The 19,315-nt window shown below is 48.1% G+C and overlaps 1 protein-coding gene across 1 annotated transcript in view; it reads left to right on the top strand.

Annotated features, from left to right (window-relative positions):
- TECTA (tectorin alpha) overlaps positions 1–19,315 on the top strand; it is a 56,691-nt gene that overhangs the window by 12,184 nt on the left and 25,192 nt on the right. Inside the window, exons 5-11 of the mRNA XM_050921926.1 lie at positions 728–893; positions 3,712–4,124; positions 4,787–5,357; positions 7,340–7,932; positions 10,672–11,245; positions 14,411–15,021; positions 16,804–17,365. Coding sequence (XP_050777883.1) covers positions 728–893; positions 3,712–4,124; positions 4,787–5,357; positions 7,340–7,932; positions 10,672–11,245; positions 14,411–15,021; positions 16,804–17,365 — 3,490 coding nt within the window. The remainder of the gene's footprint in view (positions 1–727; positions 894–3,711; positions 4,125–4,786; positions 5,358–7,339; positions 7,933–10,671; positions 11,246–14,410; positions 15,022–16,803; positions 17,366–19,315) is intronic.

Genomic DNA, 19,315 nt, shown 5'->3' with positions numbered 1-19,315 from the left:
GCTTTCTTTCTTCTTCCCAGACTGAAGGGGGAATAGGAGAGATATGAAATAAACACCAGAAGGAAACTGTGTGTTTGACTCCTTTTGATAAAAGTTAAACACCTAACATTGTAAAGGTAGCTAAAAATATATGAAATTGAGAGCTGGCTGAACAGTACCATTTTTTTAATTAAAAAAACCTCTCATCCATTCATCTCTATCCAGCCATTCGCACTCCTTTTTCCTTTCCCTTTTCTCTCCTTCCTTCCTTCCAAAAATTGTTTGGCTTTTCACTGAAAATCCAAAAGAAAAAGAAAGTTGAAAACAGGATTTTTACCGAAAATGTTTGTTTTTGAAAAAGCAAAACAAAAAATAAATTTCAATTTGTTTATCAAAAGCAAGCAGACAAATAAAAGAACCGTGAACTAAAGATTTCCTTTGGGCCAAATTGCCTTTTTTGTAATTAAAATACGGTAATAATAAAAATGTTTAGGTTAAAAAAAAAATTAATCAGTTCCAATTAGTTTCCCGGTGTGACTTTTCTATGTACAGAGTTGCTGTAGCTGCCATCGGGATCTTATGTGATCACAGTGGAGAGGGGAGGTGAACACAAGAGAATCAACTGCAAAATTTACAGAGAAATCAGGGTTATTAACATCAGCGATGGCAAGAAATATGAGACAGAACAGACTTAAGGGAAGGATGGTCTCCGTGTTTTCAGATGAATTTTGCTCTTTCTGTGTTCCAGGCAGGATTCAATGGTGGAAACAGCACCAATTATTTTAGCATTCCTGGTTCCAGAACGCCGGAGATAGTTAATATTGAAGATACAACCAATGTTAATGTCCCTGGACGCTGGGTATTCAAAATAGATGGGAGAGAAATTGACCCAGCCAATGGCTGCAGCCTGAGAGGTAAAAATTGCTTCTTTCATGTTTTTGAAGTTTACCAAATAACACAAGATGATTCAGTTTGAAAATTGACAGAATATGCTGTTGCTGCTGCTGCTTTGCTATTGTATTGCCCATATTCTTTGAAACATGTGTAAAGGCAGATTGTAAACACTCGGGGATAGAGGCTGCCTCTTTGGAAGGCAGAATGGCCTAGTGGGGAGAGTGTGGGACTGAGAGGCAGAAGACTTCGCTTCTAGTTCTGAGTCACTGTAGGACCCTGTGCAAGTCACTACATTTTCTAATGATGGTCACCTGATGCCAGGGATGAAATCTGGACCCTGTTGTGGTCAATGGAAGTTTTGCTAGGAAGGCCAAGACTTCATCTCTGGGTAGCAAACCCTTAGTGTGCAGATTGGGTAAACCACTATAAACTGCAGTTTGCACTAGGGAAGCTTAGTCTGGTTTCAAGCAGGGCTAGTGCAAATAGTGGCTTTCCCTGTCTCCACTAGAGGTTTGCACTGCGGCAGCTAAACCAGTGGCTGCGTTTGGCACCGGTGATTGTGATTAGGACAATTTGCTAGCGTGAAGGCCTAACTTCATAGCATTTTAAAAGGGGCGAATGGGCCCATAAAGAGCTGTGAGTCTGTTCTTTTGTCTCGCATATGGCTGTGTAACTCATTAATGTCAATGGGAAGCTATAATATACGCTGGCCTTGTTCCCGTCCTTCTGTGGTTTTAGTATCTGACTGTAATTAAAAGCCTACATTTCCCCCACCTCAATGTTAGAAACCTATGAAACTAAGGGTTTAAATTCTCAGTAAGGATTAAGATCCCTGTACTTGCGGCACTGCAGATAAGCTAGAGTAACAACAGCAAAAGAGACTCTCCTGGCTGGCCTGATGGAAATGCCATCGGTGTAAAAAGACAATACTCTGACTTCCTTTGCCTTGCTTCTGAATTATGGATTGCTGCTTTTATGCATAGGATAAATTCAATGGCCCTGCACAACCTGTTGGGTATGTCAGTGTGCCACTGACTGTGCATAGGTATAAAGTGATAGAAGCGCTCATTGTGAAACCAGGGGGACTTGGCAGCATGGAGATTATTGTATTATCATTTTACAAATAAAACTGTCTCGAGTGTTTCCTTTGCTCCTGAAATCTTTCTAACAAGAGAGAATTTTCACTCACTGCTGGAAGCCTGAAATGTCAAGGATTGAAAATGTATACTAGTCTGACATCTGCAGTTTGTTTATATGCAGCCCTTGACTAGTGCTGATACAGCTCTGCTAGTCCAAAGGGCCTGTGTAGCGCCTAAAAAAGTTCAAGGTCTGATGCACAGCAGGGATGGTGTCCCTAGCCTCTTTTTGCCAGAAGCTGGGAATGGGTGACAGGGGATGTATCAGTTGATGATTCCCTGTTCTGTTCATTCCCTCTGGGGCACCTGGCATTGGCCACTGTCGGAAGACAGGATACTGGGCTAGATGGACCTTTGATCTGATGCAGTATGTCTGTTGTTATGTTCTAAACTTGACCCACCAATGCTCAGAATGAAGGCTGAAATTTTCAAAGGGACTCAAACACACAGTTCCATCTTCAGGTTAATGAAAGCAGTGCATCTAACTCCCTTAGATGAATATGGAAATCACAGCTGATAGCTCAATGCTATTTGTAAGAGAAGAATCTCAGATTTTCAGTGGTCAGAAGTGGGTCTGAACAGGTTTGTTTTGCCTAATTTGGAACCCACTCGAATGTCGTGGGCTTGGAAGGTTGGCTCCAAAGCACACATAATTGAGGTCTCATTATGTTTAGGAGAGATTATTTTCTGTGGAAAGAAAAAAAAAAAAAAGAACAGAGAGCAAGGGAGAGATGAGCAGAGGGTGGGCAGAGTGAAAAACAAACAGAGAGAGGATGTGAAGAGGAAGCAGATGGGGGAGAGAGAGACTCTAAAGGGAAAAAAAAAAAAGACGCTTGCTTTTGCCAGTCTAAATTCTTAAATCTTCCTCTCTCCTTTCAGGTCTCCATTCAGCTAGAAAAACATGCAATAGACTTCACAATACAGTGTAGTTACACTGCCTTCATGCTGTTTGATCATTAATAATTGCTAATTCATATAACCCAAGGCCAACTATGTTATGGAATTACGTATTAATATGCCTTTGGTTTTATAGTTAGTATATGTATATATATTTTTTTAGAATTCAGGTACATTGACGATGCTGTGTTTGTTCCATAATTGCTCAGTCACCTTCCAGTTGTGTGAAATTAGTAACTACAGCTATCAAAAGGGTTAATTACAGTGTAATTACAGAGTAATTACAGTGGATTCACAGTCACTATATAAAGGGTAACCAAAAAAGGTTGACTTAATATATTGCAATATATTAAGCACAAATGACTTCAAATTCCAGGGAGAAAAGGTTCATGAACCCAAACTAGTTCTGTACACTCCCCCCTCCCCAAAATAGTTTGAGCAGTTCTCAATAACAGAGGTCATGATTCACCAAAGCACATGCTTAATGTTAAGCATATGAATAGCGCCATTGACTTCGATGGGACTTCTCACCTGCTTAAAGTTAAGCATGTGTTTCCAATGCATTGCTGAAGTGGGCTGTGATGTGTTATAATGCTAGAGAGTGGTGTGATATGGCAAGTAACATCACATGGGATGCCCTGTTAGAAATGTACCGAGGTGGTTGTCCTGCTTTCAAGGCCAGTAAACTTTCCCGGTATTGGACTTGGATCAGAAAGAACAAATGACTTGGAACTCTTGACTGTTCTTCTAAGTTATGTCATGGGTCCTGAGTTCCAACAAGTAACGCAATGTGGGGTTCTTTTAGGGCAGTTTCTCCATCCAGGCGAGATATTCTGGGACAACGCCAACTGCTCCACCAAGTGTCGTTGCCTGGACTTTAACAATGAGATCTTCTGCCAGGAGATGGCTTGCGGACCCTATGAAGTGTGTGAGCCGAAGGACAAGTTCTACCAATGCGTTCCGGTGGAGAGCAGCACCTGCGTGGTGTTCGGAGACCCACACTACCACACCTTCGATGGCTTCCTTTTTCACTTCCAGGGTTCCTGTGCCTACCTCCTCACCCGGCAGTGCTGGCAAGAATCTAACCTGCCCTTCTTCAGCGTGGAGGCCAAGAATGAGAACCGAGGTGGCTCCTCCGTCTCCTGGTTGAAGGATATCTCAGTGGAGGTTTATTCTCACAAGATTGTTATCCCCAAAGGGAGCTTTGGGAAAGTTAAGGTAAGAGCCCCAGCAAAGAAGGAAAACTCCTTGGGTCAGAGCCTCGGCTGGTGCAAAGTCAGTGGGTCTATGATGATTTGCACCAGCTCAGGATCTGGACCAGTGTCTTTGTCTGGAATCCAGGCCTTGTAGGACTCCTTGGGGAGATGGGGGTGGGGGGAAGAAGGGAAGTGTTAGTGTAGGTAGTGCTAAAAATTGGAAAGGCCTGAACCCGGCCCTTAAAATCCAACCCCTTCTCCAAATGTTGTTGGGGCTGGATTGCAATCACTGGTTCCCAATTCACCATCTTTCTCAGATTCCAACATTGCAAGGGGTCAGAACCTGGGCTGCCCAGAGTGGGGGGCAATTTGCCCCAGGCCCTGGGACCTACAGGGGCCCCGTGAGCCCTGGCCCTGCGGCGGTCTGGGTTTTCGGTGGCATTTTGGCAGCGGGGGCCCTTCAGTGCTGCCGAAGACGCGGAGTGACTGAAGGGCCTCCTGCTGCCAAAATGCCGCCAAAGACCCAGACCACTGCCAGGTGAGTACAAGTGCTGCAGATCCCCCACTTTGCCCCAGGCCCCCTGAATCCGTTGGGTGGCCCTGGTCAGAACCACCCCCGGGCTCCCAACAGTGTGGAAACCCTGCCGTGTTGCGTGATGTTACTCTCTTGCTTTGCTCCTGCAGGTAGACGATTTGGTGATGTCCTTACCCCTCTCCTTGGAACTGGGGGCAATAAAAATCTACCAGAGTGGTTTGTCAACTGCGGTGGAGACTGATTTTGGTGTCTTGGTGACCTACGATGGGCAACACTATGCCTCCATATCTGTCCCGGGCACCTACATCAATGCCACCTGTGGGCTGTGCGGGAACTATAACAAGGATCCTCAGGATGATACCCTTCGCTCGGACGGGAGGCCAGCGGTGTCGGTGCTGGACCTGGGGGAGAGCTGGCGAGTTTACCATCCGGAGTGGAAATGCTCCCCAGGATGCTTAGACAATTGCAGCTTCTGCGACTCTGCCATGGAGTCTCTCTACTTCACCCCCGAGTACTGCGGCTTCATCAACAAGAGCGGCGGCCCCTTGTGGGAATGTGGCGCCATTGTGGACCCCACGGCCTTCGTCCACAGCTGTGTGTATGACCTGTGCAGCATCCGGGACAACGGCACCGGCCTCTGCCAGGCAATCCAGGCTTATGCGTTGGTGTGCCAAGCTCTGGGGATTCCAGTGGGAGACTGGCGAACCCAGACAGGATGTGGTAAGGCTGCCCTGAGAAGGCGGGAGGTGGTTTCGGGGGCCCGCAACAGACTCCCATTGAAGTGAAAACCCTGCATGAGATAAGCCCGGAGACAAGCCGGCAGGGACTTGATTGAGGCAGCCAGAGTTAAAGTGAAAGCCAAGCAGTCCCTCTTTTCAGTCCTGAAATGCAACACGAGAAGGGCAAGGGAACGCCTAGTAATTAAAGGACAGTTAGAGTGTTGAACAAATAGAAGGAAATTCGAGCACCCTTTGGAACTGAGTGCTGGAGTGCCAGGTATTGTGGTTGGACTCAAGACAGGGCTGGCTCATTTAATGGCCGTTGCCATCAGCTGAGATGCTAAAACTAAATCTCTCCATCTGCTGTCTCTCTTGTGCCGAGGGAACTCAGCTGATTTTGACAGGGTTACTCCTGATTTATCGTGGCATGAGTGAGAGGAGACTGGGACCCCATGTCCCATAGTGCAGGGTGTAAGCTGACCCCATCTGCAAGGTGTCAGGAAAGGACTATTCCTTGTGCGTGTGGTGCTGTCTGAGTGCAATGAGGGAGAGGGGAATATCGCCTCAGCACAAGAGGGCGATTTAGAGACAAAGGGGGTGTAATGGAGGCCGTTCGCCTACCTCCCTCTGAACCAGCAGCCACTTCCAGGAGACAGGATGCTAAATCTGATGCACCCAGTGTGTAGTGTGACACCTGGGTCCCAGTTCAGAATGGCAGAAGTGGAGTGGTTGCCTTTTTCCAAGCTATCATCTGCCACCAGTGTAGCTGGTTGAAGCAAGTGGCTAAATTACCTCTGCCAGCTAGCATACGTAGCGGTGTCAGCACCAGAGCAGTAATGGGATAATGGCAATCTAACTGCATCTCTGTACTAGGGATTCATGCCATGCTCATTACTGTGGCATCGGAGTGCTGAATGATAAGAGAGACAAGGTGGGTGAGGTCATATCATTTTTGGGGCTAACTTCCGTTTCTGAAAGAGGCAAGCTTTGGAGCTACACAGAGCTCTTGTTCAGCCTCAAAGCTCAAGATCTTGTCTCTTCCACCTGCCGAAGTTGGTCCAGTGAAGTTATGACCTCACCCACCTGGTCTTTCTAACATCCTGGGACCAACACGGCTACGACACTGCAAACGATACTCCCTTAGGCTAAATTAGAAAGCAATAAGGGGTTGATAATAACGAGAGAGACATCCACATAGTATGTCAGCGATAGTATTGAATACTAATGTCTCTTTTTCTATTTATCATCACCATACTTACTATCTGTCTGTTGATCATTGCCATACATAGATAGGTAGACAGACAGACATATTATCTGACTTACCATTATGGCATATGACTGCCTAATAATAATCCAAAGAGTAATAAGAGAATAGTAATAATTTGTAAAATCACATAACAGTCAGGGTTAGGAGGGAATCTAAATGAACATAACTACCAACACCTGAATGGTGTCTGGGTCTATGAAATTTTCTGGGAGAGTTTACTTCTCAGCCCATGGTCTTATGCCTGATTTTCCTTAATCTCTTTCCATTCTCTGCCCTCTTTGATTTCTTGATTCCTCCTTCTCCCCTCTCTGCATCTCTTATTCTTACATGTTTCACAAGTAGAAAATTCGAGGGGGAGCACAGATGAGGAGCTGTGTTGGGAACTGTGGGAAAGAACCCCACAATGCCGTGCGATTGCGATGGGATGGGGAATGCTGTGGGTGTGGACTGGAAAAAGGATGGTTAGTATGGGTGCTGAGAGGGCCCCATGCTAATCTCTCAGGTGTGTGAATTAGGAGCACTTTCTCTGAAATCAGGGTTAAGTGACAGCAGACATTTTGGGCCAGATCCTCACTTGGTGTAAAATGGTCCATACGCTTCGGTGCAGCTCTGCTGATTTACAGCAGCAGAGGATCTGGCCCATAGTTGAAAACAGTTCGGCCCCGAATAACATGAGTAGCCTTGTAACAGCCGCTCTTCTACCTTCCCTCTCCTAGCTACAGCTGTCCAGTGTCCAGAATTCAGCCACTACTCAGTCTGCACCAACAGCTGCCCAGCCACGTGTTCGGATCTAACAGCCCCACTGGCCTGCAGCTCCCCTTGCACCGAGGGCTGTGAATGCAACGAAGGCCACGTCCTTAGCACGGACCAGTGCGTCCCCATCCACAAGTGCGGCTGCGATGTCGATGGCAGGTACTATGCCGTAGGGGAGTCTTTCTGGGCCGCCGCAGACTGCACGGTGCAGTGCCAGTGTGAGGATGGTGCAGAGATCACCTGCTTGAATGCCAGCTGCCGGGAAGGAGAGGTGTGTGCGGTAGAGAATGGCTACCGGGGCTGTTACCCCAAGCGAGAGAGCTTGTGCTTGGTGAGCCAAAACCAGGTGCTGCAGTCCTTTGATGGGGTGGCATTCATGTTCCCTGCGGAGCATTCCTACACCCTGCTGAAAACCTGCTCGGAGAGACCACACTTCCTGGAGGTTGACATCAGCAAAAAGAAGCCTGAATCCAGGCCTAGCTGGCTCCGACCCCTGAGGATCCAGGTAGCTGGCCAGGAGGTCAAAGTTGGAGGTTCCGGAGCATCTGAAATCAAGGTAAGAATCCTATCAAGGGACAGTCTTCAGTCGGGGGAAGAGAGTGGGGAGTCTCTCTCTGCTGCTCACAGAGAGTGAGAGAGCGTTGTGCTTCCATGACATGTTGCAGCTGAGAGTCGCTCAACTCTTTACACATGTGCCCCAGCAAAGTCTTGTGATTTGTCCCCACCTCCACTGCGGGAGGTAACGGTTAGTGCTGCGGTGCCCCCATCCCCTGGAGGTTTGGTAGCATGCCGGACGTACCAGAGGCAAGCTCTGTAGGCATTCCAAGCACAAGGCCCTTTAGGCTGTAGCTGTTGGTTAGGTGCCCACACAAACTCCCAGGGTCTGACGAATACCAAAGGGCTGCTTTGCTGGGGCCACTGGAAATAAATGTTGCCGTTACCCTAGGCAGGATGGCTTCATGATACAAGCGGTGAACCCACTGTTCCTCTCCCTGAGAGAGAGAGAGAGATGGTAATTATTCCCATTTTACAGAGGGGTAAACTGAGGCAGAGTGGCACAGCTGGGATTAGAGTCCAGCAGCCCTGACTCTTCTCACTAGACAACACTGCCAACTGCCAGACATGCTGGACATTTAGGTTGGGATTTTCAACAAAGCTGCCCCCAAATCCCATCCTTAACCTTTGTCATCTCCCAAGACCCGGAGGGTTATGTCTATGCTGCAAGAAAACTCCGTGGCTGGACTGTATCAGCTCACTCAGGTTGTGAGACTATAAAAAAAAGTGTAGAAGTTTAGGTTTAAGCTGGAGCCCAGGCTCCGAGACCCCAGGAATGGGGAGGGTCCTAGAGCCCAGGCTCCAGCCCAACCTTGAACATCTACACTGTAATTCTACAGCCCCTCAGCCTGAGCCCCAGTCAGCTGACGCAGGCCAGCTGCAAGTGTATTATTTGCACCTGATTGTTTTCTCCTTCTAACTGAGAAAGGTGAAGCAGGGCGGGGGTGGAGAGGATAGAGGCTGAGCAAAGAAAACAGGCATCCCGGAGTGAGACAGAGCGTGGAAGATGAAGGATTTAATTTGTAGCAGATCCAGACGCTGCTTGGGAAAACTGGTGCTGGGAGCGACTGGTCCATGGAGAGTCTGAATGGATGCCAAGACAAAAGGGACATAGGCAGAAATCGATGTACAATGCCCGAACGGCAAGTCTGTGGGTTTTATTAAAATACCGTTTCCTGCAGAGCCCGGGGTTACAGTGTAGTTATAGTCAACAAAGCAGCTATGGAAAACAAGGAACCTACTTACTGAACGGTTTTGCTCCCTGTGAGGCTTTGAGGCTTTGCTTGCTCTCTTGTCACCAGTGAGCTTTTGCTCTTCTTAGCCCTGCTGAGTCAGGACAGCCACAGGAGAGAAGCGAGGATGCTCTTCTGGCTTATGCATCCTTAACTAAAGTCACTGTTGCAATTCTCAGCTAAGCTCTGCTTGCTGATTGCTTGTTAGTGGTGAAGGATAATGCAAGACACCGCAAGAGCCCAACTTGATGGGTCAAATCCCCGTTTGAGTCTGTATTGCTGGCGGTTAGATAATTCACTGTTTGATTTCTAGAGTGAGCAACTTTGATCAGGACACATGGACAGAAAAAAAAAGTCCAAAATCCACTACACAGTGTTACTTACAAATAGTCCCTGCAACCTTGTTTTAAGCCACAGCTGCTTACAAATGAATGTGCCCTAGGCACATGGGGTGTCAAACTGACAGCGATCCTTATTTATTCAGACCCAAATTAGTCAGTTTTACCAGCCACCAATGCCAGCACGGAAAGGGTGTCGCTGTCATACATGAAGCTATGTGATACTCTTCTGCCATGCTTGCAGTTACACAGCTTTACCACTGCTTTGCAACATACTGGGTAGTGTGCACGTGCACTACTGTTCTCTACTGGTGGCAATCAAAACTGCTGAGCTGTGTGTCATAGGCTCCATACTGCTAATGGGGATTCTCCTGTAGCTTAAGCGTAAGAGACCTGTGCTCTTTCTTGAAGGAGAATTTTGATTCTATCTCAGATTATCTGTGTGTATTGTGATAGCACCTAGGAGCCTAAGCCATGGGCCAGGACTCCATTGTGCTAGGCACTGTACAAACACGGAACAAAAAGACAGTTGCTACCCCTAAAGAGTTTCTAATCCAGATGTTGCTATGAAGTTCCAGATGAGCTCTGTGTGCACTGTAATGGCAGCCGTGTGGTTCCCAGATGACCACGGGCTTGTTATAAAACAGCCGCAACTCCCATTCAACCTGCTCAGCTTACAACAGGCCCTCCCTTACCTACCTGTTTCTTCCGCTAACTCTTCCATTCTGATCTCTGGAGGGCGATGGGAGATGTAGCATAGATCAGTGGTTCTCACACTGTGGTATTTGTCTTGCTGGTGGCACGTGGGTTGTTTTCAGGCAGCATGCAGGCTCGCTTTGAAATACAGAATCAGAATGAAGATCCATTATAGATTGATAGGACTGGAAGGGACCTCAAGAGCTCATCTAGTCCTGTCCCCTGTACCCATGGCAGGACTAAGTCTTATCTAGACCATCCCTGACAGGTGTTTGTCTAACCTGCTCTTAAAATAACTTAGCACCAGTTTAAATGCTCATTGTCCACGCTGTATTTGACGCAGATGACAATGTGATGCAGAGCAATAGCACTGTCTGCTGCTAGCTGCGGGAGTAGGACACGAGGTGCTCTGCTTTCAGTGGCCACCTCCATAGCGGCGAGCATTTCACATCCACCACGCACTTTCATTTGCAGGTGAATGGCTATGAAGTGGAGCTGCCATTTTTCCTGCCCTCCGGCCAGTTGGAAATTTACCGGAGCAAAAACGGCACGGTGATTGAGTCCGAAGGGCTTGTAAGTATCCAGTACTCCAACCTAGGCATGCTGCAGATACGCCTCTCGACCGTCTACTTCAATTGCACCGCTGGACTGTGCGGCTTCTTTAACGGGAACAGCAGCGATGAGTTCTGCTTCCCCAACGGCAAGTGCACAGACAACCTGGTGGTTTTCCTGCAGAGCTGGACCACCTTCGACGAGATCTGCAACGGGGAGTGCGGGGACCTGCTCAAGGCCTGCAACAATGACTCGGAGTTGCTCAAGTACTACCGGAGCCGCTCCAAGTGCGGGATCATCAACGACCCCACCAACAGCTCCTTCCTGGACTGCCACGGCGTGGTCAATGCGTCGGCCTACTACAGAACGTGCCTCTTCCGCCTGTGTCAGAGCGGGGGCAATCAGTCGGAGCTCTGTGACTCGGTGGCTCGATACGCTAGCGCCTGTAAGAACGCGGAGGTGGAGGTCGGCCAGTGGAGGAGCTTCAACTTTTGCCGTAAGTTGGGGAAAAGTCTTTGATTGACTTTGGATGGAGTGAACTGCTACTTTTTCTGCACAGGACAAGTATGTTCATTATTTCCCCCCTTCCCATCCTTCCTTCCCTTCCAACCCAGATCTTTCCCCTCAAAGCTACGTCTCCAGCCTGCACTTCTAAGCACTATCGACTAAAATGTTTTAGTGGTCCCATGATGCAAAGTGTCAAAACATTTTTTTGGTCAGGCCTGTGCTATGCAGGTCAGACTAGATGATCTACTGGCCTTAAAATCAAGGAATCTATTCAACATTTTGGGAGAGGGTAAAATGGCTTTTTGACCAAACCAAACATTTTCATGGAGAATTGTGAGCTTTTTTGGTCAGGAACCATCTTTTGTTCTGTGTTTATACATGCCTCACACAGTGGGGTCTTGGTGTATGACTATAATAAATAATAATAATTCATAATTAATCGTATCTATTATTTTCTTCTATTTCGGTTTGTATAAGGTTGCCCATCACTGTGGTGTCTGGGTGCAACATAGATTCATAGTGTAAAAACCTGGCCCTATTGGGTTCAATGGAGCCGGAATTTCACCTGTATATTTCAAGTTCAGAAGGGAACATTGTGATTATCTTATCTGATAGCCTACATAGCACAGGCCAGAGAATTTCACTCAGTAATTCCTGCATCTAGCCTAGTATGACTTCACTGAACAGAACTTGATGCTCTGTTTCACAAAAATCTCTGTAAATGAAGGATTGGTGGTGGTTTTTTGCCATTTCGCCAGCTTCAGTCATTACAGGTGTTCTGTAACAGTAGCCAATGATGCAAGAAGAAGTAGTCTCTTACCTAGCTTTTTTAAGCCATGCGTTGAGGTCAACAAAAAGAAATAGTATGAGAGTTTCTTAACTTATTCACCAGGTCCTTATTCAGATGAGCACCTGCTTCAGCCCCAGTAGCATTGTAGCAAAGTACAGTCTTGTGTTGCAGAAAGAAAACGTCTTTACTTGTCAGAAGGAACTGGCAAGTAAATTGGCAACTTGTACAAATTAAGAAGGTAATTTTGTTTGGGCACAAAGACACGAAGCTTTTGCTTTTTGAGCTCAGGCTAATTTTTAAGCACTTCCTTTCCCTTGCAGAAAGAGGTCTCCCAATTAAGTAATTTCATGATGGCATTTCAGGAGATATCAGGAGTTGTATTACACTGTGTCTGAGTGTTCCAAAATTGCGGATGGATTCTAACAATAGTGTAAGCCATCAGCAGAGAGTAATTTGAATAAGTCATGTTTTTTTGCTGTCGCTGTCAGCTTGCCGTCGATGTTGTAACATTCATAATTCAAAAGCACATGTAAAAATCCCACACCGCAGAAGTACATAACAGGCAATGAAACAGCCTTCATCTCTCAAACAGAGGGCTTATGGGAGTCTGTGGAAGGGAGAGGGGAGGAGAGGCCACATGGTCTAGTGAACAGGGTCCTCAGGGTCAGGAGACCTGAGGTTCTATTCCTGGCTCTGACACTGACCTGCTTTGTGCCCTTGGAAAAGTCGCTTTCTCACCCTGTTCCTCAGTTTCCCCTCCTACCTTTGTCCAGCTTGCCTGTTTAGATTGTAAATTATTCAAGTCAGGGACCATCCTGTATTGATACTGTAATGCAAATATTAGTGATGATGATAGGAGAGAAGCAGGATGTGGACCATGAGTCCAGAAAAGTCGACCACCTGCAATTTAGAATGGACTGTTGGCGAACTGATGTTTCTGCACAATTAATACAATAATAACATAAGAATCCCTGGTTCTTATATAGCACATTTCATCAGTAGATCTCATAGCGCTACAGGCTGCAAAGAAGGGCCAAATGAAAAGATGGATGGGCAAACTAAGGCACAGAGAAGGCAAGTGACTTAGCCAAGGTCACCCGGCAGGTCAGTGGCAGAGTTGGGAATAGAACCTAGGACTCCTGAGTCCCTGTCTAGTGCTCTATCCACTGTCTCCCAATAGAACATAATAGTCTTTTCATACTGCTGAGGACACGTCACAGATAGTCCATGGTGGTTATTGATACAGATCACTGATACTATTCCGCAACCGTGCACAGTTGCTACAGGTTTGTGGAGCAACTGTGCACGTTTGCAGAGTCATACCAGTGATCCATACCAATAACAACCACAGACTATCTGTGACAAGTAGCACCTGTTCCCTAGCACAAAGAACTTGCAGAGTAAGGGTCTGTGATCCAGCAAGGTGCTGAGCCCCATGGGGCTTGAGAATGCTCAGCATCTCCCTGGATGTGGTCCTGAGACCCAGGAGATGAGACATGGAAGAATAACTAAATGGGAAGGTGCAGAGAAGAATGTGGGAAGGATTCCTAAAGGAGGAGGAGAGATGGAGCAGATACGCAGAGGGGAGGTTGATCCAGGTGTAGGAGGATGCATTGGTTGAGGGCATGAAGCTGAGAGCGGGTGAAAGAGATGAAGGGAGCAGTAGGGCAAGAGAACCAGGAGATGCTTAGGAAACGAGAGCCTAGAGGTGGAGGCTTGGGGCTAGGAGTTCTTGAAGGCAAAAGCCTGAGTGCCATGTGCTGGTGTGTATGTGGCAGCAGAGAGGGGCAGGACGGGATTCATGGAGGAGGGCAATGGAGGAGGAACGCACAGTTGCAGCTGTGAGCTGAAGGCAAAAGAAAGGCATTAAGGTGTGATTCATGCGGTGAACTAGGTCAGCGTCTCTGATGGAGGCAGGTGTTTCAGACAGATGGGGCAGTCAAAGGCAAAAGGAGAAGGACAAGACCAGAGAGATGGAGGGGGAGAAGCTCTGAGGGAGGCCAGGGGGAGAAAATCCACAGAGATTATCAAAAAGGCACGACTGAACTGGATCCTGAAACGAGACAGAGAGCAGGAGGCAGAAGGGGATGAACAGGAAACCAGATATGGTGGCAGGATGGGGAGGGAGAAATCAGAGGAGATGGGAGGTGAAAATGGGACAGGAGGTTGCCAGGGCTGGGGGGAGGGGTACGGTTGGTTTCTTTAACAGTAGCTTGTGTGGCACTGTCTCCAATACCACAACTTGCTGTTTGTCTTGCTGATCCCGCATCCTCCTTCTCTCTGACCTGAATCTCCATTGCCGGTGATGGTGGATCCTTTCTCCCCAATATGCCATTGATGCTGTGTGTGTTTCATTGCCTCCAGCTCTCCAGTGCCCTGAAAATAGCCACTTCGAGGAGTGCATGACCTGCACTGAGACCTGCGAAACCCTGGTCATCGGCCCCGTCTGTGTGGACACCTGCATGGAGGGCTGTCAGTGCAACGAGGGCTTTGCTTTCCAAGGGTCCCAGTGTGTCCCCAGGAGTGAGTGTGGCTGTAATTTTGAGGGGCATCAGCTCTCCACCAATCAGACCTTCTGGATGGACATCGACTGCCACTTCTTCTGCTACTGCAACGGGTCTGACAACAGCGTGCACTGCGAGAACATCTCCTGCAAGGATGAGGAGTACTGCTTGGAGGAGAATGGCCTCTACTACTGCCAGCCCCGCACGGATGCCTCCTGCATTGTCTCCGGCTATGGCCATTACTTAACCTTTGATGGGTTCTCGTTTGACTTCCAGAGCAGCTGCCCACTGGTCCTTTGCACAACGCTCTCCAGGCAGCGGGTGGAGAAGTCAGATACTTTCCCCGGATTCACCATTATGGCCAAGAACGAGGACCGGGACCCATCCCTGGCCTTGTGGGTGAAGCAAGTTGAGGTGAACGTCTTCAATTATAACATAGTCATCCACCGGGCCTACAAATACACGGTGCTGGTGAGTCGTCTGGTCACAACATGACCCAGAGGGTAGAGGGGTGGAGGGAGAGGCCGCAGCCGGGGTTGTGGGACTCAGCTGAGCACAGTACACACTGCTAGCTAATCGGGGACAGGGCAGGAGTTGATGCTATTGGAAGCTGGTGAAGTTTTGGTAGATCCTGACCCATGGTCTTGTGCACCCTTGTCTGCTGTAGCTCTTGAGTCCTGAACACATTCTGTCTCCAGAATGCATTATGGTTCCTATCTGAGCATTTTCTGCTGCTCCACGCCTCTCATTTCATAAGGCTGCCATTGACTTGACTTTCTTAAGGGGGCCTTCTGTTTTCCCCTGTGCTGCCTCCATCATTTTATAGAGATCGAGAGTGACATTTGCTTTCTGGAAGGATAAAGCCCCAGCAAGCTGCACTGGAGGGTCCAAGCCTGCCTGTGCGTATGAAACTCTTGTGTGAACTCCACAGGGGAGCTGCATGAGGAAGACTTGCAGGATACTGGGTAACCATGTCAAGACAGGAAAGGGATTGGATTTCTGAGTTCTCTTAGGGGCTGCAAGCAAAGTGGGTGAGGTTCTAACTGACTTCCAAGGTCTGATTGTTTTCGGAGCAGAACCTGGCAGCTGGTAACTAAACAAGCTGCGGCACGGTGTTAGAGGTGGTGCCTTTAAGGGCTGGACGTCCCAGATAGTGAGTCTGGGTGGGTGTTATGAAGCTTTTGTTATGCATAGTTACCTGAAACTGGACTCTGAATAAAACAGAGCTCTTGCAAAGAGCAGAAGCACTGAGTGATCACTGAACAGCCCGTAGGGCATGATGCAGCCTCCTTGGGCATCATGGAGTGCTTCTTAGCAGGAGGAGGTTTCCTGTGATGATCTGATATTCCACTGGCGCTCGTCTGGGCCGTCTATGCTGTCAGTTCCTGCAGGTGCACTGTTGGGGGCTGTGAGGCAAAAGTCTGTGGAATCTGGAACCTGGTGTCCCAATAGAATCTATTTCCAGTAAGAGCCAAAGCAAAATACTGACTCCAAACATGCCCAGGCTTTGACTGAGATCCAACTCTGGGTCAGAACTTCACAGCTCTGGGCCCATTTCTAATTATTGTCACTTTGGTGGCCTCTCTGCCAAGTGGTAGCAGATGTCTGGGACCTGCAGATTGGTTTCTTGTGAGAGAAGAAATGAGTGATGTAGATTCTGGGTATTTTCTTAAGACAGGTCTATGAAGACGTACCTGAGAGAGTTTTAATATGGCTACATTGGGTACCAGCACAGTGAAGCTGCAGCAGCAACTGCTTCAGCATGAGCTAGCCACCCAAGTAATTACCCAGGGTCCCAGGCAGGCTTGTACTACTGCAGCTTCACTGCTCAGGAACTCGAGGTAGCTAGATTAAAGCTGGCTCAGGTATGTGTACTCGAGCAACAGTCACACCCTGTGATTGTGGTACAGATGTAGCTTGTTTCTTTGCACTGTCTACACCAGTCCTGGAACAGAGGTGCTCGCAAACAGCACACAGTATGGAAAAGAGAACCCCAATCTGGAAAAAGCTGGGAGCCAGATCTAGTCCAACTCCTGCGCCATGCAGCATCCTCCAGTGCTTCATACAGGTTGTTGTTGTTATAATTATTATGATAACCATCACTTGCTTCTTCTAAGAGCTGCATCACAGTCACAGCTGGCACAACAGAGCATCTCTCATGAGGTGCATATCCTAAAACAAATGGCATCCCTTGATCCTACCTTCAAGTCCTTGCAGATTAATAATTACCCATCCGCTTCTGTGTCCTTGCAGATTAACAATGAGCGTCTCTACCTGCCCTTGAAGCTGGGCCAAGGGAAGGTGAACATCTTTGCCTTTGGCTTCCACATTGTGGTGGAGACCGACTTTGGGCTGAAGGTTGTGTATGACTGGAAGACCTTCCTTTCCGTCACCGTCCCGCAAAGCCTCCAGAACAACACCTATGGCCTCTGTGGCCGCTACAACGGCAATCCCGGTGATGAACTAGAGACCTCCAGCGGGCTGGTGGCCTCCAACATCAATGACTTCGGCCAGAGCTGGGTGAAGCGGGACACCTTTTGCCAGGTGGGCTGTGGTGACAGGTGCCCCACCTGCAGTAAGGTGGAAGGGTTCTGGAAACCCCAGCAGCTGTGCAGTCTAATCCCCAGCAAAAGCAGTGTCTTCGCCAAGTGCCATAGCAAAGTCAACCCCGGCTTCTTCTACAAGAACTGCCTGTTTGACACCTGCATCGATGGGGGAGCTGTCCAAACCGCCTGCAGCTGGCTGCAGAATTACGCCAGCACCTGCCAAACCCAGGGAATAGCCATCACCGGCTGGAGGAACTTCACCTCGTGCTGTAAGCAGAACCTTTTCCTTCTACCTTTGCCCCTGTAAATTACTTGGATGATCATCTGCTTTTGGACCAGGTCCTCAGCTGGTGTCGCTCCACTGACTTCAATAGCAATTGCAGCAAAGGGTCTGTCTTTGTGTGTGCAAAACCTAAAGTTTCCCTCTCCAAAGAGAGGGGGACGATACGGGGAGAAAATGGCAATACAGAGTAGAGGGAGCTAGCTTCAAATCCAATCACTGATGCCATCTGATGACTGTTCTGGGTGACCGGCATGAGATGAATTGGCCCAGTTCCTAGTGGACAAGTGTCTGCATCACAAAACCACTGCTGCTACTGGTGCTAATTGGCCCTCTGGCTGGCCATCTTGGCGGCAGGCACTGGATGGGCTATGGAAACTGAGCTAGTTCTCAGTGGTCCCTGCAGAGCACTGCCCTTACTCGTGCATAATTAGAGGAACTCCGTCTCCTAGAGGCGAGGGAATCAGAGTTCAGGTCCCAGCCAAGCAGCATAGGTAATCTCTGTAGCAGCTCTATGGAGCTGCACTGCAAAGTTCTGAGAGGCGGCAGCGTCGTAGACACCTCCATGAAGGGATGAGCCTCGTGAGACAGCGTTGCCCAGCGGATAGGGCACAGAACTGGGAGCCAGGACACCTGAGTTCTGTTTCCAGCTCTGTCACTGGCCTGCTGCAGGACCTTGGGCAGGTCATTGAACCTCCTTGTGTAGAACTTCTCATCTGTAGAACAGGAACTACGAGGGTGGCCTAGTGTTTGGGAATTTTCTGAGATGCATGGCAGGAAAGCACTATGCAAACATTATTGTTAGTGATGATGAGTATGGTTGCCGTGATGTCTGGCTTTTGTGGGGGGAGCTGGTGAATATGGGGACGAGGAATCCTTGACACTCCGGGAATTCCTAAGGAGAAGAACCAAGGTTAGGCCCCATAATAACGGCAAAACCAAAAATAATGGATTAAAAATGATACCGATGATAAGAGAGAGGGAAGAAAAATAGGTCAACAGAGAACTCAGCATGAAAGAGAGGTGTACCAGAGTCACAGGAGATTATCACTCGTGTCCACAGATTCGTAAAGGAAATGGAGCTGCAGGAGGATGAATTATGGGGCAGTCACTAAATCTGAAGGTTTCCTAAGAACTTAGCAGAAAACAAGTTTGTCTCTCAGTATTTCTCCAGGCTTGTTCAAAAACCCTGAGCCTGGGCGGTGTAACGGTCAGGAGGGCTATTGTTTGTATTGTATGCAAATCTACTCAGGTGCTAGGCTTGGTGGCATGCCATGCTTGATGCTAGGAGGTTTCTAGCTTGGTCTCCCCAATCTGGATGAGAACAGGGTTTTTATTTCCCTGAGAACTGAGTTAGCCATGTGGTGCTACAAACCACCCTTCATTAGATTAAGCCCTGTCTACACTGCAAACACAACCACAAGAAGTGATACCAAATGCAGTTTCAAACAGAGGCCCCACTTCTGCAGTCCAGCGCTTGCCGAGCCCCAGTGAAGCCCTTGGGTTTGATACAAAAGCATCTGCCTGCATTGATCAAATTGCTGCATTGGGTACATGATTCCAACATGCACTGCACACTAGAACTTCATTGTGTTTTGCAAAAAAAACTAAAGCCCAGGTCAAACGAAGACTTTAAAGCAGATATCTCCTGGGTAAGATCCACTCAGCACTACAGATCCGAGCCATGTTTGTAAACGGGTTATTAGGCAAGTGAGTTTTAACCGGATTCCCCAATGTGACTGTGTTTTTAAACAGGCTGTTGGTTTGCATTTCTGTCTGCTCAGCAGAGGAGCCGTGCGAGAGCCCAGGTGCAGGCCTGCTCCCGAGGCGGCTGAAAGCACAACTCATTGGCTTGCTTTCGGACCATCTTTCAGCCATGTTCTGTGTGGGCGTGCGCTGTGCCAGCAGCCTGTTGTGTGATCACCACATTACAAAGCCT

Source organism: Gopherus flavomarginatus, chromosome 13 (assembly GCF_025201925.1).
Source record: "Gopherus flavomarginatus isolate rGopFla2 chromosome 13, rGopFla2.mat.asm, whole genome shotgun sequence".
Taxonomy (NCBI): domain Eukaryota; kingdom Metazoa; phylum Chordata; order Testudines; family Testudinidae; genus Gopherus; species Gopherus flavomarginatus.
The sequence above is the reverse complement of the archived record's forward strand: the minus strand, read 5'-3'. Positions and strand labels throughout refer to the sequence as shown.